We start from the raw sequence: 26,090 nt of genomic DNA on the forward strand, positions 1-26,090 counted from the left end.
TCTGTTCAGAACATTAACCTCAAGATTCATTGCAATGCACATAATATCATGTCTATCCGGTCTCCAGTACACGGACAGAGGTTCGAGTCAAACAGTTTGCAGCACATCATGTCTCAAGTCTACAAATGCGTGAAGTCTACACAAAATGAACCCATTAGACCATAACCTGTGAGAAATCTGACCTGGGACACCCCACTGCCCCCAGATTAAAGGAAAATTTTTAATTTGTAGACAGGGCAGTTAGAGTATTTCCACTGCTACAATTTGTCACATTCACAAAAAAAGTAATATTCTCTTGTCTGTGTTTGTCAGAGCAATAGCGGCTAATGCTGCTGAGCTACCTGAACTCATTACATCGGAATTGACCATTGAGCTCAAAGAAATTGAACTAGTGTTTGCTACAATTGCAACAAAACCAGATGATTCCACACTTATGTCAGCAATAGGGTGCTACAGATCAGCTGACCCATCTATCCAAAATAGTGGGGTCCTGTAGCAACCAATCATAACTCTGCAGTCTCCTCAATAAGTTACCCATTTGACTCTTATTGTACAAAACAAATTGGAAAAGTCAGTTCCTGGTCACAGTAATAATGAGAACATACTGTATTGTGCCACTAACATCTGCTTTTCTTTCTAAATGTTGCAACTTGAACCTGTAACATGTTTCCCATCCTTCTGCAATTTTTGCAATGTTATGTTATTGTACAATTGCTTGATACATTTTTCTCAGCTTTATGCAAGTGTATACTCTTGCTACAATAAATACACCATACTTTAGATTATTTAGTGTAGTTTAGCTTATTGGAAAGGTTTTGCTAGCTGTCAGACTACACACTCGTAGTGAAGATGGAACAGGTCTGCCGCATCATGCCATCTGGAAGAACACTTCTAGATTCCCTGATGGCATGTTAGTGAGTGAAAGGTGTTTGATATGCAGACTAGAGATTTTTTTTTATTTTTTTTTTTCCAACACCTAAACGGACAATGTAGGATGGTTGTGGGATTTCTTTAATTGTCCAATAACAATGCTCTTTGATTCTGTCTCAGTATGATACTTTTCTTATATGTAAAATGTGCCACCTAATCCAGTTGTTTCACACACACCAAAGGTATTTGATTTCATCATAGATTATATATTAATCAATACTGTAATTTGTTTGATTCCCACTACGGCCCTAACTGTGTGGAGTTTGTATATTCTCCCTGAGCTTGTGTGGGTTTACTCCAGGTTCCTTCCACACTCCAAAAATATACTGGTAGGTTAATTGGCTCCCCTCAAAATTAACCCTTGTTTGTGTGATATGGAATATAGATTGTAAGCTCCACTGGGGCAGGGACTGATGCGAATGGCCAAATATTCTCTGTAAAGCGCTGCAGAGTGTGTGCTATATAAATAACTGGTAATGAATAAAAGGGTGAAGGATAGGGTATTAGTGTTAAGGGTTATGGTATTGGGGTGAGAGTTGGGGTATATGGACAGATACTCCCAGCCAGGACACTAAGTCCCAGCTGGGGAGAGTGTCCAGGGTAAAGACTTAGAACACTCGGGTGTATCAAGCAAGTGTTATCATCTTGCAATGTTCAAACCGGGTGCCTAGCAAGTAGTGTCCAGGACATGGAGAAAGCATGTGATTGGAGAGAAGCCAAAACAGTCTTTTTACAGTAGTAGAGACTTCAGGTTGACTGTTATCCTACTGCTTTCCTCCTGTTTTAAGTCATATATGCGCGCAGACAGTCATACATGCATGCATGTTCAAGGTTTCTCTGACACTTATATGGAACCCCTTGTAAAACACAATAGATGAGAAAACCCTGAAAAGCATCGGTGTGTTTTCATGGATATTACTGACTGCTTTGGGGCTCGTTTTACGACACTCATCTCAGATGTAGCAGTACATGTCCACTTTACCACCGCACTCATAGGTGTTACTTTCACAATCTCCCTGAAATGCTTTTTCAAAAGTGGGTAAGTATGGTGCTGCCACAAAGTATTCATTAAGCGGTGGGCACACTTGTGCAACCATGGTGGTGGTGTTCATTTCACTTTTTTTTTTTTTCCGTAAACTATTTGGTTTTCACTTTTTACATGTGTAATGAATTATCATGATTTCAGGCCTTATTTCACAAAAACCTGCAATTTCAATAAGGGTATGTAGACTTTTGTGCAGAGCCTCACGCCCTTTGCAGCTTAATTCAGAGGGCTACGAATTCCAAATACCCACGTTTTGTCCATACCAATTCCATCTTGCACTCTTCTCTCCATGGTACGTGTGCCTCAGCCAACCTTTTGGTTCAAAGACCTTTGTTTTGTGTGTGTGGCTGAGGGCGAAGGGAGGGAGGGGATGATTGGACTGGTCAGATATTTGACCCTTTTTCCTCCTGAACACATTTTGATTATAAATTCCATAAAAATTGCAAATACCAGACCTGGGACTTGTTTTTTTTCTTTCATGCTGTTGCTCTCTGTTTTGTAGGACACATTGCAAAAATCTTACTGTATCACTAACTGGTTAAAAGTGACTTCTACTCCACTGTACTGTGTGAGGATCTATAGTGTGTAATTATAAATATTGTGTGTGTTTTTTAAAAAAAAAAAAAAAAGCACTCCATAGTAGCAGCCAGGAGCCCATTAGTTGGGAGATGAGAGCATATGACTAAGATTAGTTTGGATCTAGTATCTTGTAATACTGGATGGATAGTTGGAACCTTTTGAGTGGACGAAATTTCAGGAAATCTGAAAGATCTATAGATATAGAACACTGCATTGATGGAGCCTGCTGATGGGGTAGTGTCACCACCCACTAACCCACATAATTGGTGCTTCAGATATAAAATGATTTATTTTTTATGTATGTATGTATGTGTGTGTATATATGTATATGTGTGTGTGTATATATATATATATATATATATATATATATATATATATATATATATATATTTATATATATATATTTATTTATTTATTTCTGGTATGTAACATTCCTCCAAGCAATGTTTCATTTAGAAATTAGAATAATTATCTGAGATGCAAAAGGCTGCTTGGGTGTACTAAATTGCAATAATAAATTGTGAATTATTAGCGTCTTGTGCATTGATGTGAATTATTAGCGTCTTGTGCATTGATATATATATCAATGCACAAGACGCTAATAATTCACAATTTATTATTGTGATTTAGTACACCTAAGCAGCCTTTTGCACCTCAGATCGTTTTCATTCTACATGGAACGCTTAGAGGAATTTTATTACATACCAGAAAAAGTTCCATTGTGGAAGTACCTCATACCACTATAAATGGATTCAGGCAAGTTGGTCCTAAATTGTTTTGTGGAAACAACCTGTGAATTGACTAGATTATCTTCTCAATGTGCTTCAAGTATGCAGCTTGAAATATTTGATTTTTTAATATACTGCACTTTCGGGTGGGTGGGAATGGTTTATCAACGTTCAGAATGTCGAAAAGAACAAGGAGGAGAGTGGTATGTTGAAACTGGCATGCCGGGATGCTAGTAATGCCATGTGCAGCAGTGTAAATGTCTCAGCTTTAGAACTTTAAACATGATTTCAAACCTGATGTTTTACAGTTGTAAAGCCGAGACTGTTACAATGCTTTACAACGCATTATTAACATGTCATGTTCAACATACTGCTGTTCCCTTTGTGCTTGTCGATAAGCTAACTACATCCCTTGCATTCTCCTACTATTTTATCTCCAATGACTGACTATTCCCATACTTTCTGAAGGATTGAGAAAGAAGTAGCATTAATTGATTTTTATTATGGTTTTTGATATTTCATTTATTCACTGATTTACATAATTGAATGGTAGAGTACACACAAGGACTCCTTTCTGTGATCTAGAATATAGTATTCCACACTCAATGCCTTGTTTTAAAGTTTTATCTGACTCTTGCTTCTGGCTTTCCGTGATAAAATGACCACTTTGCATTATAGCCATAGGAACATTTTGCTTTTGTTTAATGATAGTCTAATCTTTCTCTCTTTTGCAGAATGTCCGCATAAATCCCAGTAGTGGGTTTGCTTATGAAATGTGGAGGGATCTCCCGGTCCCCTTCTTTATGTCCATCTACGTATTTGAAGTAATGAATACTAAGGAAGTTCTTTTGGGAGAGAAGCCAAGGGTTGAACAACGTGGACCTTATGTTTACAGGTACAGTGGTATTTGAATATGCAGAAACCTTACTAGAGGCTAAATGTATCAAATCTTCTAAAGAGTGGGGATGTTGCCTATAGCAACCAATCTGCTTTCTAGCTAGCATTTATGAAGTACATTATATAAATTAAGTGAAGTTGCCATAGCAACAAGTTTATACCTATCATCATTTTTTTTTTTTTTTTTTTTTTACCACACTTTCAATGGTTTCATACATTTCTCCCTGTGTGAGGAACCTGTATTAATGTGTATGTTAGGCAACATATTCAATGCTTAATTTAAAATCTGTTGTTAATCTTGCCAAGGTGTGAATTATTTGACTGCTGGGAAAGCATTACTTTGCGATTTGTCACACATGACTCATGGAGATACTCCGAAGTAGGTGAGCATAAAAAAGTTGTTGCATACCTCCCATCTGTGCCACTTTGGGCAGGATGGTCCCTCTTTTCAGAGACTGTCCCACCCATGGGCCGCAGTGTCCTGTTGGGGCTAGCGCAAACTGCTGTTGGCATCTACATAGTACACCCCCAGCTCGATGAAACAGAGGGTGTATCGGCACATGGGGTTGCGATTTTTAAATCGCAGATGTTTGGAGGTATGCTGTCGAATACAGTATACCTGCAAACAGTCCAGGTTTAGGCAAAACAATATTGTTTTGCAGTGCCATAGTAGGATGATATTCCACCCTGTGCCGCCCCAGAACAGGTGATGCTTTGATGTCCCGTCTAGGGGGTGGGGCTGCCGGGACCAAAAAAAGAGAATTGTCTGGAGTTTCTTACCGATGCTCTGGGTGACTCTAAAGGCTGCAGGGTGGTGTTTGAGGCACCCTGCAAGCCAAATACAGGTGCCAATTGACAATAACGCTGGAGACCGTGCCAATTTGAGAGGCCAGCACATTTTTGTCTCAATGGTCTTAATGTTGGTTGGTATGTCTTAATCATAAAAAGAGAAAAGAAGACCTGGCGCTAATGAACAATTAGTGCAATCACTTGTTTACTTGCGGCCTTCAAATAGGGATTACTCAACCCTTATAAGGAATAAACATAAAATATAGAAAGCGCTAGTAGTCAAATATGGAATATTTCTTTAAAATCTTATATATCCAGATAAAATTAAAACACCAGCCAGCATTTGAAGAATAAAAACAATCACCCTAAGTAAGAATAAAGCATTGTATCAATAATCCCAAAACCAGTCCATGCACAATGAATGGGTTTAACTTCTCAGATGAAGCAATATTAGAATTTGTGTACCACAAAGGTTAGTTATTTGTTAGTTGGAAGAAATGTTATAGAACAGTTCATTTAGTGATAACACAATGTCCCATCCTGGCAAGGAATTGAGCAAGTTATGTAGCTTATTCAGAGATGGGGTTAGTATGGTTATAGTGTTTCTTTACCACGTCCTCAGTGATTGGAGTGAGATTGCAGTGAAGTACCTCCTGGCTGCTGGTGCAGTCCTAAAATGCAGTGGAGATAGAATCCTCAAGAAATGGCTGCAGTCTCCTCTCAGAAACTTGTAAAAAGTATCCAGGTGGTGCTCCTTGTGGCAATGACACATTTCCCCGCATCCATGACCAATCGGCGGCTTCATCAGAATGTGATTTAGCAGTTCCTGTTCACAGTGGGCAGATGTACTAAACTCTGGAAAGTGATAAATTGGAGAGTGATAAACTGAAATAAAAAGGACAGGAGCTGATTGGTTGGTAATTTATCCCTTTCCAGAAATGAGTACATCTGCGCAGTGAACTAACCGGTTCTGCAAAATCACATTCTTAGTACATGTCTCCTATGTCTCCTATGTCTCCTATGTCTCCTATGTCTCCTATGTCTCCTATGTCTCCGCATTGATCTACTTGCACAACTCGCAATTGTGATCTGTGCCGATTCAGGCCCATCATGCAATATTCTGGTTAAAATATTGCACTGATGTAGCATTCTTAATAACTTTGCATTGGAAAAGGGATGTATATGTGTGTGTATGTATATGTGTGTATATGTATATGTGTGTGTGTGTGTATATGTATAATTTTATAAAAATGTTTATTATATATTCGGAAATTGTCCTCTTAAAAAAGAGAGGCAACTATATAAAGAAAAACATTTAATGAAAATATATTTAGAATTTATTGAAAGTATGTTTAGTTTAAACTAAATATTAGCCCATAGACATTATTAAGAACACCTGAAAATTTATACAGTTCCCGCTAGTCTGTTTTAGCGGGGCGCCCTGCCCAATTTCAAAAGGGCAGAATGTGCCCTGCCCTTATGGTTGCACTCTGCTAATACAACCTACTGGGTGCCATCCTCACCTGCGGGCCACAGTGTCCCGTGGAGGTGGGAATTGCGATGCAGCGGTCACCACCAGTGAATAGATTCCGTGCGCATGCTATTCAGTGAGAGGAGAGCTGTGGGCAGGCCAGCATGCCTGTAAGTGCTGGGCACACCCCCAAGAGTGACGAAAAGTGAGCGCGTCTTAAAGACCCGTCCCCTTTTCTTGTGACCTGCGGCGCACGCGGGAGTGCCAGTTCTACGGTCGGGTGGCCTGCCCCACAGGGCTCTGGACCTAGAATGGACACTTAATATATAACTATATTATATCTATACTCTATTCAGATCCGGATGCAAAGGCATACAATTTACTAAAACACTTTGGGATTTTATACATTTAAAAAAAACAAATACTTTGCACCTTCTTTCTATCACCTCGTATATAAATATAAACAGTCTAAGTTTATATATCTGATATTAGGAAGGAGTTTATAAGGTTATTGAATACACTAGATTATAACAAATCAATACAGCAAAGAAGTATAAATCATCAGCCAAACATACTTTGTCTTTATAGTGAAATGCGATAAAAAACAAAAACAAACAGCCTATCCCAGAGGGAACTCTAGTGATACACTGCTGGTTTAATTGACTCTGCACATGCTGTTCTAACAATAGATTTTAACATAGGTGGTTATCTTCTGGTTAATAGCTTAAATGTTGTTCAGTTCAATCGTATCATTCAAACTGAACCGGCATCCATTACCGCCGGATGTAAACACGGCGGATGAAATCCTGACTCCGGAAGACCGGCAGATGAAGGTCCCGACTAAGGTAAAGTACCCTAACCTCCCCCAGGGGTGCCTGAACCAAACAACCCCCCCCCCCTCCCTGCACCCCAACCCTCCCAGGGTGGGGGGGGTGCCTTGCCCTAACCTCCCCTCGGTGGTGCCTGACCCCCCTTCCCCCTCGCCTAGCCCTAACCCTTTCGGGTGGGTGCCTGGCCCGAAGTCCCCCCCCGGAGTCCCTAAACCTAACCCTCTCGTATGCCTGGATTTCGGCGTGGGGCTGATGATAGACGTCGATATTTAAACTCCTATCGTTGGTCCCATGCCAGGCTTTCACTGTCGGGATGCCGGCGGTCGGCGTTTTGACCGTCTGCTTCCTCAGTGATACCCCATGGCTTGAATGGGGATGTAAAGACTCCAATCTATAGATCCAGTATGCCTATCTTCTACAGAACATCACGAATTTGTCGCCTTCCCTACTAGTTGATGTTTCTCCAATGCTCAATGGACCTTGTGTGTTGCGTATGGGTAGTTCATCCCCATTTCCTGTGTACAACAGTTGTGCTGTGTTACAGCGTGCGGGCAGAAATGAATTGTGTTGGAACCATTACCTCCTTTGTGCTGTGGCAAATCAGTGGCGTGTGCGCATGACATCCTGATTCTGCATTTAGAAAAGTTTAGCTATATGGCATAACTTATCAACTGCATGAAGCTAAATTATATTGTGAATCCAATTTTAAATTGAAATAGAAAAGTGGACCTTAGGAATACATTTCCCATGCAAATCAAATGCTTCATTGTTATGTTCTTAAGAAATGTCCTTCCTCCCTCATTGGTGGCAAGGGTTGAGTTATTCCTCAGTGATCTCAGGGCCTAATTCATTACTGATTGCAACTGTGAATGCAATAGCGATTATGCATGCGGTCTCGCTGCGATAGTATGCTAATCCACTGCGATAGCTTTGCTGTTGCAGCACAACATAAGGATGTCCAATTTACCTTACACACATCCGTAATACTTAGCAAGACTGCAAAACCATCGGTAACATCGAGGACCATTGCAGCCTCACGCACACTTGCACAAGCTTTGACCTTACTCGGGAATTGCTAACCTAGTTGCACGCGGTGAGTACACAAGCTGCATACGGCATCGTAGTGGAAAATTTATGCACGCCCTTGCAACAGCGTTCAAACGCACTGGCACGCCTGCGTTTCCTACCTGCCGTTTATACTGAGATTGTACACAAATATTGTGAGTTGTTCATCGGTTAGGCATCATGCATTTATCAGTGCTCTCTATTCTGAGCAGGTTTTACATAATGCATTAGCACCCCTCCCCTTCTTTACATTTTATTATGTTCTTGTTTTCCCTTTAATTTAGTGGTTGACAAATTTAATTTGTTATAGCTCCTGTGCACATATGACACCTGTATTAAAGTTTGTAACATACATGTTAACTTTTAAACATGTAAGTGCCAATCTGGAGGCAGTCTGCGGCACATTGCAGAGAATTCAAACCTATCTGTCTTCCTTCACAGTGAACGAAAGCAGAAAGCGAACATAACCTTTCATGAAAATGGAACAGTCTCATTTATGGAATATAGAATTCTTCACTTTAATCCTGAAAAATCTGCAGGAACCGAAGAGGACTTTATAGTGGTTCCAAACATTCTTGTCCTGGTAATATATTTTCTTTTTAAAAGCAATAACACTGTAAAGCTTAATTAGAACAGTTAACGTCCTCTGACAAAATAAATTACTTTGATTCCACTTTATTTTAGATCCAACATAAAAGTTGTACAGTTTTAATGACTACTGAATGAAATGTGTTATACATTCTATATATTTACATATATAAGTTTGTGTATGATAGAGATTGTATGCTGAGCATTGGATAGTGCACTGTTCTCAAACTCTGTCCTCAGAACCCCCAAGTGCAGCAGCTGCGGGGAGCTGACTCACTTGCCGGATTGCAACCGCGGGGGACGGGAGGGAGGGGTGCGCTGTTAGAGGGAGCTTGTGATGCGGCCAGCGAATCCAAGCATTTATTGGAATCTCCTTCTTCTCTTCGGTGGGGGTGTTCTTTTCGGACCAGAGTTCGATACCATTATTGCCCAAGCTACTTGGGGAGAAACATTTTTCTGCCTGTGGCTGCCCCGAAACAGCAGGGTCCACATTTTTGGGATATTCACCTCGATAGGAAAAAAAAGCGGATTGTCCAATAGAGGCCAGTCTGCTGGTTTTTCCCCAGCGGGGGTTCGGCTCTTAGGGGTAGACTTTCTGGTGCATGAAGGGCCCACCAGGGGAAGGCAGTGGTAGGGGCCCATACTTAAAGGATATGGCCAGCCTCCAGAGCAGTGTGGCCAGCCATCAGAGACTTGGCTGACCATTATAGAGGTCAGCCTACAGACATTGTTACTACAATGTATGGTCTGTTCATCCATGGTCCTGCTCTGCCAGGTAACGAACTCTGTAATAGAGCAACCATGTATAATTCAAGTGCACTGTCTGAAACCATTAGGGGCGGGATGCAGCAAACCCCGGAAAATGTGCCTTTGACCGCATTTCTCATATACACCAAGCCCCGGAATGCTTAGTTGCGGTGGGTAACTCCATTGCCTGATTGGTGTTACCCTATAGAAGTCTATGGGCTTCTATTGGGACAGTGCTGTGAGAGGGATCCAATCTGGTCTCTACCTTCTGGACCATTCAGTATGGCAGGGTGCACGGAGTCCCTCTTACCAGGTTTTTTTTTTTTGGTCTGTCCCTGCATTGATGCTGGTATCATTTGCTCCAGGGTCGATCCTTGGTCCCCCAGATTGGAGCACTGACGCAAGTCTACTCTGTTGGGGTGCCGTGACATTACATCTGCGATTTCAGGGTCTTGGGCTATTGTCTGAAATGGCACTATCAATCAGTGTGCTCAACCTCTGAGCCATCTTTTTAGCTCTATTGGAGGCCCAGTCCGTCCTGGCTGGCCAGCCAGTGTGGATTCAGTGGTCGTTCCATCCCGGGGTCTTCTGGAGATGGACCTAATGGCCTCATCACAACTTCAAGGTTCTCCGCTCTTGTGCAAGGTCCAGGGACCCAAGAGATTTTGTGGTGGATGCTTGACTGTTCCGTGGGACTTCAGTCCCAATGTTGCCTGAGGTTCCCAAGCGGGTCAAGGATCAACAAATGATGGAGATTCTGGTGGCTTCGGGCTTGCCACGCAGATCCTGGTACGCTGACGTTCTCAAGCGATCTGCCGCTTCCTGATCTGCTGCAGGGTCTGTTTCGGCACGTGGACCTTTCTCGATTTTTGGATTTACCTGCCTGACTTTTGAGGCCAGGCACTTGAAAGATAAGGGGCTTTCACTTTCGATGGTCCATACTATGAGGGCCCGGAAACCAGTTTTGTTGTACAATTACTACAGGGTTTGGAAGATCTACAGTACCTCTTGTGGTGTGAAGGGCGCGGGGTTCATACTTTTCAGGTTTTGCCTTCCTCTTTTATTGGCCTTCCTACAGGGAAGTTTAGAGGCTGGGTTACGACTTTGCTCCTTGAAATTTTGGCTAGGTCTATTTCCAGCGGCGTTTGGCCTTTCTTCCAGCGGTTCAGACCTTTTTACAGGGTGTGAAAGGGTTCAACCACCCTTTCACCCATCTGTAGCTCCATGGGATCCTAACCTGGCTCTTTTGACTCTTAAGCAGGCTCCCTTTAAGACTTTGGATTTTGTGGACCTTAAATTTGTTACTTGGAATTAGATATTCCTTTATGGCTTTTTCCTCAGTTCGGCAGGCTTCCAAGTTGGTGCTTTGTCTTGCAAGCCGCCATTTCTCATATTCCATGATAGGGCGGTACTCCGTTTGGTTCTTTCATTCCAACTGAAGGTTATTTTGGCTTTCTACTTGAAGCAGGAAATTGTCTTTTCAGTGTTTTTCTTCATCCGTGGCTTTCTGGGACAGGGACGATTTGGATCCGGAGGGCCTGGATGACATCCATTTCGACAAAACTTCTTCCATCCATCGTATTGATTCCCTGCTGGTTCTTGACAATGATCACAGAATTGGCAGACTACTAAGCAGACCATTGCACCTGCTACGCCATCACTCATGCCTATTCTGGTGCGGGGTGACTGACACCGGACCGGGTGTCTGCTCATTCTACTAGGGCGGTGGTGACCACCTGGGTGGCGCGACATGGGCCTTCAGCTGAGCAAATCTGCCGTGTAGCTACCTGGTTCTCTGTCCACGCGTTTGCTAATTTTTACAATTTTTATGTATTTGGTCCAGGGACGCCCACTTTGGGCTTGCGGGTCTCTGGTCAGGCAGTCTAAGCATACCCTCCCCAGGGGGTGGCTGTTGAACGTCCCATGGACCAGTTTCCCCCAGCATTGATGAAGGAGAAAAGGGGCTTTTTGTTCACTTACTGTTGAATTATTTTCTCTGAATCAGGCTGTGTTCCCTACTTCATGCTCAGTTGTGCGGTTTCTTGTTCTTGACCATTCTGTTTCAACACTAGTTTGTTTTCTTGTTACGACCGTTTCACTGGGTTACTGCTTGGGGTTGCAGAAGGTAAGAGGTTAGGATTTAAAGCTACAGATTTAATTTAAGTGCCTGCAGTCCTAATTTATAAACCCATGGTCCAATGTCCCCCAGCCTGATTCAGAGAAAAGGATACAATGATAAGTAACCAAAAATCCCCTTTTCCAGGTCTCCTCATAGAATCACAAATTAAATAATTAGCTCAACCTGTGGATCTTTTAAAATGTCAATATAAAATAGTGGTTGCTCATATCAGCTTAATGGTTTTTTACAGGTGTTTGTAAAGGGAGGGGTTTACTCTGACTACAGAAAAGTTTCCCTCCAGCACACTGCAAAAAAAACAGCAAAAAGGCTTGAATACTACATGATGGAAATCTCAAAATAGCACTACAGGAACCAGCACACCCTCCCAAGCACCTGTGAAAAACCATTAGGCCCAGTTGTTCTGTAGCGTTAGGGACGCCCATATAGAGAAGCCTTGACGTGGCCTGGCGCTTAAGCATATATATGCAACAAAGACCCCTGGATTTCTATTATCATGTAGTATTCAATCCTTTGTGCTTGTTTTATTTTGCAGTATGCTGGAGGGAAACTTTTTTTTTTTTTTCCAATATTTTAAAATGTGTCCGTTTAAAGAATACACCTGTGCACCTGCTAGGTGACCCGGAAAATGTGAACGGTGTGGAGTACTGAGGACACTGCCACTGGGATGGTGGAAGACCTATAATCCTGTCAGCACAGTAGTAATGTGAGGTTCTGACTGTAGTCTCACCACACCTGTATTTTAAAAGTTCATACATCCACTTTTTTTTTTTTTTTTTGCAGGGTTCTGCAATAATGATGAAGGATCTGTCCATGCCACTTAAATGGATCATTAGTGGAGCATTTACAAGTTTCGGCCTGGAGCCATTTATGAACAGAACAGTAAAGGATATTTTGTGGGGTTATGATGAGCCATTTCTGAATTTTATAAATACAATCCTCCCTGGCGCACTTCCCTTCAAGGACAAGTTTGGCATATTTACAGATGTAAGCCAACTCTATCCTTCTTTTGAGTAAAATTTTGTTTTCATGTAGCCTTTAAGTCCATGCTTAGGGCCTGATTCAGATTTGTGAATACAGCAAGTAAATGCAACTTGGTAAAATCATGCTGCACTACAGGTGGGGAAGATGTAACATGTGCAGAGATTTAGATTTGGGAGGGGCGTGTCCAAACTGACATCTAAATTGCAGTGTAAATTTAAACCTGTTATAAAGCTGTCAGCAACTGTGGGTTACATGCAAAAACAGCCAGTATTTACTCCACATGCAAAAAAAATCATGTAATTGCAGCATGGCTTTTCCAGGTACAGTTACTTGCTCTCTCTTACTCTATTCCGAAGTGTGTATCGGGCCCTCAATTTGTAAATTCCTGTGCATAATACATCAGGTCAATTGCATTGCAGCTTGCTGTTGGAGGGAATGTGGTCATTCTGGAGTCTCCGGGTCTAGAACTTTAAGTGGTAGTTTGCCATCAGCTCCTTGCATTCTCCCTTGTAATGTTATTCACACCACTGTTTACTGTGTGCAGCTCGCCATTCATGCTGACTGGCATCTGTTACAGGAGGTGAGGGTGAAAGACATTCTAAACTTGCAATTTCCTATGCTCTCGTATACCTATTCTTCTGTGGCTAACTCTAAACATATTTAAATTTTGTACGCTCTGGATGAATTTTTACATAGTCCCTCCCATAAGCCCCTACCATCTAGTATGCGCCCTTTTTAGATGCTGCAGACTCCACCTATTGGAGATGGCCTTAATACTCTATTGCTGCAATCCTGAAAGTTGGTCGCTGCTTGCAGGTTTCCATCTGTATTCAGAATTGCGCAGAGAGGTGGCATATGACTTGCTTTGTTACCATGGTGAGTAGAGGGCACTGTATGGTAAAATTCCTCATGGTATGCAGTCTGCTGAAAGCCTTAAACCCTCTCTTTATGTAAATATGGTAAAAAAACAGAAGCATTTTGTGCTGCCCTCTTCATGAAGGTTGTCAAGCAGGCACTTATGCATGTTGAAATTTTCTGGGTCCCGGGTAGTGAGCCACACAGAGGCCTTGTGACTCGCTGCCTGCTTTAGGCAAGGAATCTTAAATAACCCAGAGGCCCCCATACATATGTCTTTAGTCTATGGGGAGCTAGCCCATATCTTGGGACTTATGCAGCATCATTGAAAATAGGCTCTGGTTCCAGGTAGAGGCTGCATGCAGTAAACGTTGGAAGGTGTTACACTTTAATGTCACTGCAAAGTCATGGTTTAAATGTCTAGAAAGATGTTTAATTGTATTACAATCAAAAAGGATAATTTTTTTTTTTTTGTTTGCAGTTTAATAACACTGCCTCGGGCCTATTTACTGTCCACACTGGCGTAGATGATATCAACAAAGTCCAAATTGTAGATACATGGAACGGACTCAAAGAGGTAATGGCTTTGCATTTATTTATATATGAATAATCTATAGATTACTCTTAGAGTGTATTATCGTTATCCAAATAGAGCTTCAAAATTGCCATTTTAATGGACCAGAATTAGCGATTTGTTTCTTCTTTGTCTAGTATGGGTTTTAAAAAATTTTATATCCGTCAATTTTAGAAATTGTCATAAATTTATTTTTTTTCCGTGTTTGTCGTTTCTCAAACACTGTCACAATTCATTTTAGCTGCTTTTGAATTAAGCCTCTCCGATAGAAGTAAACTAATCGTGTATAGAAATTGTATGTAAAGTTACCTGTTTAAAGTATTTTATATTCTTGATGGGTTATGAATCATAGGTTAATTTCTGGCAATCCGAAGAAGCCAATATGATCAATGGAACTGCTGGTCAGATGTGGCCCCCATTCCGGACTCCTTCCCAACCTCTACAGTTTTACAGTCCAGACGCTTGCAGGTAATGTGCTCTAAACCAAAGTTCTTCCAATGCAGAAAGAATTGTCATTTTACTGGATTTTGCAATATCCACCACTGCAGAGAATCATGATGAAAATGTTGACATTGAGAACGTACATCTGACCTTGGATCTGCCAGTATTAGATGATTTAAAACATGACCCCTAAAGGGACAGCTTAATCGTAGTAGTGAAGGACATCTGTACTTGCGTAGATTCTATAGGGCTGTTTCGCAAGCTTCTAAGGAAAGAATAAAATGTCACTTAATTCACATGTCATTCCTGGCATCCTTCTCTTTATTACATTATTGGATTACCAAAGTCTCCCCAGAAGTGGGAACTAGACAAGTACACCATATGTCGTAAAGCTATCAAAAGAACAATAATACACTACACTCTCTTACATGATAGTGTGTGCCAGTCTGTGACTTTCACCACTTTCATGGCTACACAGTAAGTCATTGTCAAGTCGCTTCTCACAGAGCAATGTGCTTAGATATGGAACATCCTCTTCAGTATGATTTTCTCATTCTGTATTGATTACCACCATCTTAGTGGCTCCAGTCATTAAAGCACTGTAAGATGGCTAGATGCAGAAGCGATCTCTAATTTCTAGATTAGCCAATTTAACCTTATCATATAATCTGTTTGTGATGTCTGCATTATTGCTATAGACAGTGTTCAGGTTTTGTAATCCACAAGAAATTAAATCCAATTTTGTTTTTAATACTTTGATTATTTATTTATTTTTTTTCAAATATTACAGGTCCTTGACATTAGTATATGAAAAAGAGGAATCTTTTCGAGGTATACCGACTTATCGATACACTACCCCTGACTATCTCTTTGCAAATGGAACAGATTATCCTCCAAACGAAGGGTTTTGCCCATGTCTCGCCTCTGGTGTGATGAACGTCAGCACCTGTCGGTTTAGTATGTACTTCTGATATTTTATTTTTATTTTTTTCTTTCTCTTATCCAATTTGTTACGAAGAATATAGCATTTCAAGGTTATCAAAGACCTCATGCAGCCGATTCAGCTGTCCATATACCGCTTGGTGCTGTTTGAACAGTTGCATTGTTTGGCTGCTAGTTTTCCCCCACAACCCATAGCGGTGAGCAATACAAATGCCAATATTGAGGTAGCGTATTCTGATCCAATGTATGCAGCTAATATCATGCCTGCACATTGCAGAGAAATTTATTTTTTATAAATGCGTGCTTTCCATGTAGCTGGGATGATATGACAAGTTAGGAGATTTTCAGATTTTTTGTTTATTATTTTGTAGAGCATGAGTTTTTGTTTTGTCTATAGTAGATGGGGATTAAGTTAATCTCCTCATAGTTGTTGGGCATTTGTAATGGGCCCACTTTTGCCCCAGTTATGTAAAAGCCTGCCTTTAGGGCCAGTCCCCAATACTAATAATTTGGTTTTGTACATATGAAATTGCAGTTGATTTGTGTCTGAGTGCACTAGAGCAAATGTGTGGTATTCTGACAATTCCTTTGTTTGATAATGCCTTACAGAATGATGCGCTGTAATATTTATTAGAGGACACAATATTAAGCTTTTCCTCATATGTCCTCCAAGTACAACAAAACTTTCCATATAGAGACTGGACAAGTAACCTTAGAAATCTGATCTTTATGAATTAATTTGATGGAATGAAGCCATGCAGTGAGAAATGCTTTAATGGCTTAGAAGTTTGCAGTACTTTAGTGATGGTTTGTTATTTAAAGCTTGGAAACTGTTTTTTTTTTTTGGTAGGTAATAAAAACAAATCTATAATGTAGTACATTTCATATGGTGCATTATGGGGATGGAACTCTGATTTTGTTACCAGTCATCTGTCCTTTGCTGCAAGCAGTTACCAACACATTATAATATGGTGGTTTTGATCTGTTGCTCACACAGTGAGAATCTTGGTATAGTTCTTACAGAACTAGTAATTTTATTTTATTTTTTAATTACAAGCTGGCCTCCGGAGCTCTCTGCAACAGCAGTGATCATTTAGTGAATATACAGTTAATGCATTTCAATCCTGTATTAAATTTCCTTCTCATACTTTCAGCAATATATGGGGTAGTGTTTGTTACCTCCAAATTATATCCAAATGTACTGTACTATGGCCTTATAGCCTTTCTTTATGCCTGATATGGACACTAGATTTAGTAGGAATATTATATTTTTGTTTTCATTTTTTTTATTGGTAACTTTATTACTGTCAGTTGCTTTTCTCACTGGTTGAGTGATTAAGTTAAAATGAGTGAGATATGCAGAGACATAGGAAATATGAGGTAATGGTAATGTAACCTGGAAGAGATGGAAAATAGAGGTAGATAATAATTTAGGGCCCCATTTAATAACGAGTGGTATGCTTGTTATCTCATCTTAAATGGCGTTCCAACCAATCATCTCCTATATTTTTTTCAAACAACTTGTAAAGTTAGGAGCTGACTGAACTAGTACCATTTAAGATAATTAATGAGTGATAATAAGCATAGATCTTGTTTATTAAATGGGGCGCTTAGTTCTTTAGAATCCGCATTATACATATAGAATAGAACAGCCTTGATGAGCCTTCAACCGTTTTTAAGATGTGATGCAGACGTGGAGCACAGACTCTTCATTGATTTAACTACATAAACATGTTCAACTCAGGTCAAATAAAGAGAACGTTGTGAAACGAAAATGCAGCCACTCTATGCAAGACCATTCCACCTAAGTGTTTGTTTAATGATGCTGAATATTTCTTCCTTTCAATGAGTTTCTTAAGTTTTAGTTTTATAGCTCAACCTAATAAATGTGGAAATTGTTAGTTGCCCTGACTCATAGTGGGTAGAACCCTTTACTCCATAAGTTATTCTTGATCATCTACTTGAAACTTTTTGCCCACAAGTAAGAAATAAAATTGACAGCATTATGGAAGTTTGGCTGGAGAATTTACATGAACTCTGAATATAAATAACTAACTTGCATTCTCCTTTTATAGAAAGCAATGGCACTTAAATAACTTTTTCTTTATTTTTTTTTTTTTTTATTTTTTTTTTCTAAATCCATTTTGATTATCTTTGGACATGTACAGTATTACATGTCCAATAGGTAGTGGTCTGTATTGGAACCCAAAAAATACTTTTTTTTTTTTTTTTTTTTTTAAGCAATACCGGTTGAGTCTCCGATATCCAAAGTACCCCTGTATTTTGGATAACTGAATATTACGTATTTTGGAATATTTGCATATCAAAATTAAATATCTTGGGAATGGGACCCAAATATACACACACCATGCATTTGTTATATACACCTTATACACACAGCCTTCAGGTCATTTTATACAATATTTTCAATAATTTTGTGACTCAGTTTGTGTACATACATAAACTTCAGATATGTTTCATATACACCTTATACACACAGCCTGAAGGTAATTTTATACAATATTTTTAATAATTTGTGCCTTAGACAAAGTTTGTGTACAGTGGACAATCAAAAATCAAAGGTTTCATTATCTAAGTCAAGACAAAAAAAATTCTGTATTTCGGAATATTTGGATATGGGAGACTCAACCTGTACTTCCATATAAACACCAAAATGTAGATTTAACCTTAGGACATGTTATAATTTTAATGTTCATTGAGATGGATTGTGAGTGCTGCTGCTTTCGAGGAATTGATGATGGTGGTGTTCTTGTTGATAAATATGCCGTGTGTGTTGAACTATTAAAGTGATTTGCAGTATGCAACTTACTCAGTTTTTTTTTTTTTTTGTAATCCAACTCTGGGAGACTGACCTTCAGCCTGCAAAATCATGTAAACATTTTAGTTTGGGGTAATTCATTTTTGTATTCGATTAGTATGTTTTCCTTTAATTCACTAACCTAAATCAGTAATTGATATTGGATGAGCTCAGACCAGCTATAACCACAAACCATCTTTATAGTAGTCTATTCTTGCAGTTTTTATTCATAAACAAGTAAGTCTGACTGCTATTGGCCCATACCTTTAGGACTGAGTGAGCAGCTAAACACCTATTACCAAGTGCATCTTGTTAAGGCTCCACACGCAGCTGCTGAAAAGCATTTTCCCATATATAAGATATATTTATTTGGCATTTAAAACAATTGATTATCTGTGTTCCCTGGATGTATTTACATTTTAATTTCAATTGTTTGGTTTATAAGAATCTTTCTGTTTTACCAGATGCTCCCTTGTTTTTATCTTTTCCTCATTTCTACAATGCTGACCCCGGGTTTGCGGAGGCTGTGCATGGGCTACACCCAAGTGAAAAACTACATTCGCTCTTCCTTGACCTACATCCTGTAAGTATATTCATCTGTATGTTTCAGCAGCTGCAGTACCCTACAGTCCTTACAGCCAGCAGTGTAGCACCAAGTGGAGTGCAAATTGTAGTGGACAGAATAATCTGCTTTTGCAGTAATTGGTAGGTCTGTGTCTCTGTCTCCTACACACTGGACCTGAGTAAAGCTGGGTACACACTGGATGATATCGGCCGTTCAATCTAAGAACCGATATATTGTGAGCTGGTCTGGTGTGTACCCCCGATAAATCTGTGAACGATGACAGCAGATGGCTGATATACCTGCACATCTGCCTGTTTGTACGGACGGTCAGTTGCAGGGACTGCCGGTGGCTGACCGCTTAACTGGGTGGGCAAATTCAAATGCCCATCCAGTTTTGATGTCGGGGAACACACATTGAGCTTACCTGATCGGCCGCTGTGTCGGCGGATTCGCCGGCAAAGTGTGTACCCAGCTTAAGCTGGCTATAAAGTACACAACTGCTCGTGGGCCCTAGGCAGTATTGAAATCTTCAGTAGAAATACAGTATGTGTATGAATCTCCGATACACAGCACCACCAGTAATCCAGACATTCTCCCAGTTTTTCTTCTTCGGGGTCCACAGCCATTATGTTGGGGTATGAATCCCGGTCACCAAACAGTTAATGCAAATGAGTTCTCTGCTCCCACGATGCACCAGGGTTCCTCCTCATATACCCCACCCCCTGCCTCAGGTAGCCAGTTCTTCCTGTTTGGTGTTTCACCACATAGACAATAGGACTGCTGGAGCAGTCCTGCAGACAAGTAAAAAAAAAAAGGGAGAGTTTACACTCTATCTCAGCGGGTGGTCTGAGCTGTTCTGGAAGCAGCCTCCCACCTGATTGGAGGCGCACCGGCCACACGCTGCAACTACCTCCTCCTTCGTCGCACCGCTAGCCTTGGTGGGTCCATGGCAGGGGTTTCGGCAGGGGCTCTCAGGCCCTGGACCACAACCGGATCAAGGGGATGGCAGGTAAGCAGGTGGTTGCGGCTTCCGCTGACGCCGGGACCACGTGGCAGTCCGGCCTTCGGCGGTGAGACTGGCCGGAGGCGCGCTGCAGTCAGGAGGCATACGGCTTGTTTCCTAGCCTAGACCGCCGGGATATGATGTTCCTGACCATCCGGGGCTTGTGGCGGCGGCCAGGTCAGTTTACCGGGCAGGTCCAAGCAGCATAGGGGAGGTACGCTTCCCCGGCGGCCCCTCCACCAATCCACACGCTAGTTCAGTCCTCTGGCACAGTGATTGTGGATTGCTCCTCCCAGCCTCCATATAGGGCAGCCAGCGTGGATGTCAGTTGCTCTCTGAACGCTGCTCCTACAGGACGCTGGGCAGTCTCCCTGTATACCTTGCCTACTGCTGGTTTAGGTATTTACAGGGCTCTATCCTACCTAAGCTTAGGCTGATTGTGGTAGTGAGGGCTTATATGCATATGGCTCACGGAGTATTTATGAATGACATGTTATTGTTTATGGATACTGTTTCTTCTGTAAAAGAACTGTAATTCCTGTATAATGTCACTGTCTCTCCCCTTCCCTTGCTACAGGTGTGTGGGTTGAGAGTAGAAAGCAGCACATAGACACTCAGACATATCACTATGCCATTGGTTCTAAGAAGTCTGAGGGTCAGGGGGCGGGAGCCCCGTTGCTGATATCCTGTATAGCCTGCAAGGCAGGATTGTCCTCACAGGACTTTCTACAAAATGGGCTTTGTGGGAACTGTTTCAGACAGCCTCCACACCAATTAAGTTTGCCTGTTTCAGGCCCTGAGCCCCCTTGGGCGTCATTTTCTCAGGTTATGGCTCAGGTGGTGGAACGGCTGGCTGCCCCGGTACCACCGGTTTGGGGTTTGCCTCAGCAGATGCATCCTATGCACATGATGTGGCCGCCTTGGATGGACCCTGGTGCTGGTAAGGTTATGGCACCATTCTCAGGGGTTTTTCAGCCTCAGGCTGTCAAGCCAAAGCAGCCTAAATCTAGGCGCCATGTATCTCCTCATATGGGTGAGTACTCCAGTGCCTCCTCCGAGGAGGAACAGGCACAGGATTCTTCACAGGAGTCTAGCTCCAAGGAGGATGATGATCATTTCCCAGTAACCAATGTCCCCTTTCTGATCAGGGCGGTAAAATTGGTGTTAAATATCGAGGAAGGGGATCTTCCGCCTAGGAAAGCCCCCCTGTTTAAGCGCCATAAAGTGGTTAAGGCAGAATTCCCAAAGTCTGAACATTTATCAGAAATTATGGAGGAAGCCTGGGTCCGTCCGGTTAAGATGAGCCATTCTTCTGAAAGAATGGCGCTTCTGTATCCTTTTCCAGCAGAGGACTGTGCCAAGTGGGAGAATCCACCATCAGTTGATGCGCATGTGGCACAGCTGATTAAATGTACCACTCTGCTAATCCCAGCAGTTTCGCTGAAGGAAACCACGGATAGGAGACTGGAGACTTGTCTCAAATCAATTTTTTCGCTGGCAGGAACGGCCACCCGCCTAGCTATGGCCACCGCCTGGGTAGCAAGAGCTATTGAGGAGTGGGCCAAAACTCTAACAGAGTCTTTACCAGATGCCTCTAAGGAGCAACTGGATATGATCTCCTTTGTTAGAGAAGGGGCCTCTTATTTGGGAGATGCCGCCTTGGATGCAGGGATCCTTTCCTCTAAGGTTTCAGCAGAGTCCGTGGTGGCACGTAGAATCCTCTGGTTGAAGGATTGGAAGGCAGATGCCGGGTGCAAAAAGGCCCTAGAATTCCTTCCATTCACAGGTGTTCGCTTTGGTCCAGAAATGGACAAAATTGTAGCCTCCATGGCAGCCTCAAAGACTGCAGGTTTGCCATCAGCAACCTCGTCTAAATTGAGGAGGGCGTCCTTTCGGCGGTTTCGGCCGCAGGGCAAGGCCAAAGGTCACCCCTCAGCGAGATTTCCACCAAAAAAGGCAGGACCCAGGAAGCCCTGGCAGAACAAACGTCCAGGATCTAGGGTCCAGGATAAACCAGTGGTCTGATGGGACGGGCCTCCCCCTGGGGGATCCCAGGGTAGGGGGCCGACTACTTCGGTTCTCAGAGCCCTGGCACCTCACAACGGAGGATGCCTGGATTCGAGGAGTTGTTTCCCGGGGTTACGCCCTGACGTTTTGGAGGACTCCTCCGCAAAGGTTCTTTTGTGTAAACCCGCAGGTGGGTTCAGGAAAAGATTTGTCCCTTCAGAAGGCTATTCTTGCCTTGCTAGCATCAGAAGTAGTGATTCCGGTGCCAGAGAATCACTTCTGAGAGGGGTTTTACTCCAATCTGTTCTTGGTTCAGAAACCGAATGGGTCATACCGGCCTATTCTGAATCTGAGGGAGCTCAACAAATTTGTTCGAGCCCCCAGGTTCAGGATGGAAACATTGCGATCGATTGTGTTGGCAATGGAACAGGGGGACTATATGGTATCCTTAGATATACAGGATGCCTACCTTCACATCCCAATCACACAGACTCATCAAAAACTTCTTCGTTTTGTGGTAGAGGAGGAACACTTTCAGTTCCAGGCCCTGCCGTTTGGCCTGTCCACAGCCCCTCGGGTATTCACCAAGGTGATGGCGGTGATGATGGCATGCCTCAGACGCCAAGGCGTCAGGATTTTGACTTACTTGGACAACCTCCTGTTGCTGGGGCAGTCCACACAGCAGGTACAGGATCATTTGAGGCTGACTGTATCATGTCTGTACCGTCACGGCTGGATCATAAACTGGCAAAAGTCGTCACCCTGCCAGTACAACAGATGTGTCATTTGGGAGCGAGATTGGACTCCGTGGTGCAGAAATTCTATCTGCTGGAGGAGAAGATCCTTGCCCTACAATCACGAATACGCAGGTTGCTTTGCAACAGGCAGATATCCGTTCTAGTTGCCATACAGGTCCTGGGGTCGATGGTGGCCACCTTCAGGATGGCGGAATACGCTGAATTCCACTCCAGACCACTGCAGCAATTAGTTCTGTCTTGCTGGAACAAGGTTCATCGCACGATCAGGTCTCAGCTGCTGCGTCTCTCTCCAGAGGTATGGTTGTCCCTGACCTGGTGGTTGCAGACAAAGCATCTCAGACAGGGTCGTCCCTTTTGGGTGCCGGATTGGACATTAGTCAAAACCGACGCCAGTCTTCAAGGTTGGGGGGCGATGACGGGGTCACACACTTTCCAGGGAAAGTGGTCAGTGGCGGAAAGCCAGCTACCGATAAACATTCTGGAACTAAGAGCTATATTCAAAGCTTTAGTGCAGGCTCAGGAAATCTTAAAGGGCAGGTCGGTGCAGATACAGTCGGACAATTGCACCGCGGTCGCCTACCTAAATCATCAAGGGGGCACATGGAGTCGGGCTGCCTTGGCAGAGGTATCAAAGATCCTGGTATGGGCAGAGACTCATCTGCCCACGATATCTGCCATTTTCATTCCAGGAATCCTGAATTGGGAGGCCAATTTTCTCAGTCTGCAAGAGATAAATGCAGGGGAATGGGCCCTACATCCACAGGTTTTTCGGAACCTTGTGGACAGGTGGGGTCTACCAGAAATAGATCTGATGGCATCAAGAAGGAACAACAAGGTTCCCAGGTACGGATCCTGGACAAGAGTTTGTAGACGCACTGACAGTAAAGTGGCGTTACAAGCTGGTATATCGGTTTCCCCCGTTTGCTCTTCTGCCCAGAGTTGTCAAAAAGATCAAACAAGAGGGAAACACCGTCATATTAATAGCTGCAGCATGGCCGAGACGGCACTGGTTCACAGATCTACAGTCTCTCTGTAGACACTCATGGCCTCTGCCATTGAGACCGGATCTGTTACTACAGGGTACCTGCTGGTACCCGGATCTTCATCGGTTATCACTGACGGCATGGCTCTTGAGGCCTCCCTCTTGAGGAAGAAGGGGTTTTCCGAGTCTGTTATACGGACGATGTTGAAGGCACGGAAACCATCCTCAGCCCGTATATACTATAGGGTTTGGCATACTTTCTTTCAGTGGTGTGAACTGAAAGGGTATGATCCACAGAAGTTCCTGATATCCAGCGTGCTTGATTTTCTTCAAAGCGGTCGGGAAAAAGGCCTCCGCCTGGCCTCTTTGAGGGTACAGGTGTCAGCTTTTTCAGTCTGGTTTCAACATAAAATTGTTTTGAGACCGGATATAAAGACCTTTTTTTCAGGGGGTGTTGAGGATTCAGCCTCCCTTCGTTTCCCCTGTTGTTCCGTGGGACTTGACTCTAGTTCTGAAGGTTTTACAGGCTCCTCCGTTCGAGCCTTTAATTTCAATAGACATCAAGTGGCTAACAGCAAAGACTGTATTCCTCCTTGCTATGGCATCTGCACGTAGAGTGTCGGATTTAGCTGCGCTTTCCTTCCGGGAGCCGTTCTTGGTATTTCATCAAGATAGAGCAGTGCTACGTACTAGGGAGGGTTACCTCCCGAAAGTGGTGTCTAAATTTCATATTAATGAAGAAATAGTAGTTCCAGCATTTCAGGGCACAAGTCTCTCACAAGGTGAGGCTTCCCTGGATGTGGTCCGTGCGTTAAGAATGTGTTAAACGCACGAGCATATGGAGGAAGTCCGATTCACTTTTTGTGCTTTATGGTTGTCGTAAGCGTGGCTGGCCAGCCAGTAAACAGACACTGGCCAGATATATTCGCATGGCAATTTCATTGGCTTATACACAGGCTGGTATGCGGGTGCCTGATTCGGTGACGGCACATTCTACTAAGGCGGTGGGTCCATTACAGGCTTGCCTACCCTCCCGATTTGGTCGGGAGCCTCCCGAATATCGGATGCCGCTCCTGACCCCCCGGAAAGGCAGGCAAGCCTCCCGGCTGCTGCCTACCCCCCCCAGACTACTAGCAAAAACCCCCGCTGCCGGGGGCCCGATGACGCGATTCGCGCTGAATCGCGTCATCGTGGCTCCGCCCCATGCTTCACAATGCCTTTTTTCCGGCATTGTGAAGAGGGGGCGGGGCCACAATGACGCGATTGTGCGGTCACGCCCCCGGCCCCACCCCCAAAACGGCATCATAGCCCGGCCACGCCCCCACACAATGCAGGCATTCAGCTCCCTCCCGGAAGGAGGGAGCTGAATGTCGGCAAGTATGGTCCATCATGGACGGCCCGCCGGGGTGCTTCTGCTGAGCAATTATGCAAAGCAGCCACATGGTCTTCCATCCATACCTTTGTCAAGAGTCTGAACTAGTGAGTATAGGTCTTTTCTTTCTTACCCTTTGTTTGTCTCTGCCTGCTTGAGCTTGGTAACGCACTGGCTACCTGAGGCAGGGGGTGGGGTATATGAGGAGGAACCCCGGTGCATCCTGGGAGCAGAGAACTCGTTTGCATTAACTGTTTGGTGACCGGGATTCATACCCCAACGTAATGGCTATGGACCTCGAAGAAAAAGAGTTAACAAAGGCATGTTATACCATAACTCTTATTTTCTTTTATCTAACATTGTAAAGGATAACACACTGTTGGCAAAAAGAGAAATGCCACATAAAAACTTTCTTATTGCTTTTACTATTACAGATGCAGATAATCGGTGTATAAAATGTATTTTTCTACAGGTGTATTACCATGTTGTACAGTTACTTTAACTATTAAGTTTGCTATACAAACTATCATATGCTATCTGCGAAAATCATGTTTTCCTACAGTGATTGGCACTGGCAGCGAAGCAGTTTGTAGTCTCCAGGCACCACATTATTCAGCTGCTCATTTGAGAGTTGGTTATGTTGAAGACAATAGGAACATTATTTTGTATGTATCTTGATATTGAGTACTGCAGCCTCTGTTGGCAACGGGAATTCCATTCTACTAAATGGGAGGCATTCAGGACATCTGGAAACACTCTGAAAACTGTGGCACAAGTGAAGTTTCTAGGTGGGGTGCTTCCCATAGGACATCTGAGTCTCTTTGTGGCTTACTAAAAAGAACTCCTTATTGTACTTGTACATAGAGAGGTGGCTGCATAAAAATGTTGTAGGATGGGTTTGTATATAGCAGTGTCTTAATGAACAATGTTGGAACTGGTGGGTGCCTGCAATCTTAATAGAGCAGTGTTGGTTAAAACCAAAT

The 26,090-nt window shown here is 42.9% G+C and overlaps 1 protein-coding gene across 3 annotated transcripts in view; it reads left to right on the top strand.

Annotated features, from left to right (window-relative positions):
- The window catches only part of SCARB1 (scavenger receptor class B member 1), a 99,205-nt gene that overhangs the window by 47,792 nt on the left and 25,323 nt on the right, over positions 1 to 26,090 (top strand). For all 3 annotated transcript variants that reach the window (XM_088482126.1, XM_088482124.1, XM_088482125.1), the window contains exons 2-8: positions 4,017 to 4,177; positions 8,776 to 8,917; positions 12,590 to 12,793; positions 14,127 to 14,222; positions 14,572 to 14,687; positions 15,451 to 15,617; positions 18,885 to 19,003. In XM_088482126.1, the coding sequence (XP_088338252.1) occupies positions 4,017 to 4,177; positions 8,776 to 8,917; positions 12,590 to 12,793; positions 14,127 to 14,222; positions 14,572 to 14,687; positions 15,451 to 15,617; positions 18,885 to 19,003 (1,005 nt within the window). The remainder of the gene's footprint in view (positions 1 to 4,016; positions 4,178 to 8,775; positions 8,918 to 12,589; positions 12,794 to 14,126; positions 14,223 to 14,571; positions 14,688 to 15,450; positions 15,618 to 18,884; positions 19,004 to 26,090) is intronic.

This window comes from Taudactylus pleione, unplaced genomic scaffold (genome assembly GCF_031769625.1).
Source record: "Taudactylus pleione unplaced genomic scaffold, aTauple2 ptg000282l, whole genome shotgun sequence".
Classification (NCBI taxonomy): domain Eukaryota; kingdom Metazoa; phylum Chordata; class Amphibia; order Anura; family Myobatrachidae; genus Taudactylus; species Taudactylus pleione.